General features: G+C 48.6%; 1 protein-coding gene across 1 annotated transcript; it reads right to left on the bottom strand.

Moving 5' to 3' along the window:
• Positions 1-874: 874 nt before the first annotated feature.
• On the bottom strand, positions 875-1,303 carry LOC137839217 (uncharacterized). The gene has a single exon (XM_068648342.1). The coding sequence runs from the start codon at positions 1,301-1,303 to the stop codon at positions 875-877; it is 429 nt and encodes a 142-aa protein (XP_068504443.1).
• Positions 1,304-1,539: the final 236 nt, after the last annotated feature.

Consider the following 1,539-nt stretch of genomic DNA (forward strand, 5'->3'; position numbering starts at 1 on the left):
ACATCGCCAGAACCCTATGACGTGAAAGTTGAGACAGTGAAGGGGTTGTGCGGCGAGTACCAGATCCGAAGAGTTCCGGGCAATGGCAGAAGTAGGAGGGATTTCACTTGGCAGATCAGGTAAACTGTATTTTAATACTAGTTTGAGTCAGGACCTGCTGCCTAGTAAGTGATTTCCTGTTAAGATTTGTTGCCTTAAGTTCACAAGTTTATTGTACGTCATCGCCGAAGAGTTGATAGTTGCTCAAGTTTACTTTGAGTTAACAGTTTGCCAAGTTTGTTATAAGGTTAAACAATTTGCTCGAGTTAAAAGCGGTACATGGAGGGTCAAGTTCCAGTATTGCTGAGTCCACGCAGTTGAGCAAATTTCGCCAAACAAGGTATCACCTCTGATGATCGATGTCCTCTATGCACTTGGCGCTAGAGCGACAAAGAAGCAAGGTGAAGTATGAAGAACGATGACTGATGAGTTGTCGGTGGGTACGCTGCCCGAAGAACGATGACTGATGAGTTGTTGGTGGGTACGCTGCCTGAAGAACGATGACCGATCAGTCTTGCCTTGACGGAGGAAACTTTTCCAAACAAATTCTTACACAACGAGCTGAGGCAGACAGATTACGCTTAGTCAGTCGTCCAGTACAAAGCTATGCACAAGAACCGTTAAATACAAAGCTAAGGGAGTAGCTAGTCGCGATCAAGTAGAGGCCAAGATCAAAGAGTGAAAGATCGCGCTAAACCTAAGTTAGTTAACAGTTAGTCGTATGCGAAGAGAAGGGTATGCGGCTGAAACTAATATATATTACGCAACAAAGTTTATACAAGTTCCAAGTGCAATAAATGGTGCAAAGGTGTAAAATTACAAAAAGAGGAAGAGCTCAAGGAGGAGGGATGAGTTTTCCATCTACCACTTCGTGATAGATGCTGAACTGGGAGAGGTCTAGATCCGGAAGAACGCATTTGATCTGCTCGAGGGCCAGCTCGAACCCATCGGCCAGGGCTTCAGCGCCCACGCCCATAAGGTCAGCTTTCTCCACTTCGAGCTTTTGCTTGGAGGCCTCTGCAGCATTCTTCTCGGCAGTAAGGGAAGCAATGGAAGAAGCAGCTTCTTCCAATTGGCCCTTTGCCTCAGACAGCTTGCTCACCACCTCCTCAAGCTTCTTCTCCCTTGTAGTGGCCGTTTCCCTGGCAGACTCGAGATCCCCTGCCAGTTGTGAGTTCAGTTTGCGTAAGGAGGAAGTCTCGGCCTCCAGGTGGGTCACCTTGCCCCGCAGCTCGCAGTCCAAGGCATTGATGGCTTGCCCCATCAAGATCTCAGTCTTGATGGTCTCTTGGACCTACGCTAGGTACTCTCCCCTGGCTTTCTCCACCATACCCCTCATCAGCTCTACGGATCCTTGGGCAGCCTCAAAGTCACTTTCAGTGACTCCTTGTCATGCTCAAGCTCCTTGATCCTTTTCTCCATGGTTAGCTGCTTGCGGTGCTGGGTGGAGAACTCCAGGGAAAGCACTATCTGCTTCGCCGGGTGCATGTCCACCTCCTC

Source organism: Phaseolus vulgaris, chromosome 3, assembly GCF_000499845.2.
Source record: "Phaseolus vulgaris cultivar G19833 chromosome 3, P. vulgaris v2.0, whole genome shotgun sequence".
In the NCBI taxonomy this organism is placed as follows: domain Eukaryota; kingdom Viridiplantae; phylum Streptophyta; class Magnoliopsida; order Fabales; family Fabaceae; genus Phaseolus; species Phaseolus vulgaris.

Bases quoted from the DNA above. Each gene is read 5' to 3' on its own strand.
- LOC137839217 (XM_068648342.1), bottom strand. From the start codon at position 1,303: ATGGGGCAAGCCATCAATGCCTTGGACTGCGAGCTGCGGGGCAAGGTG.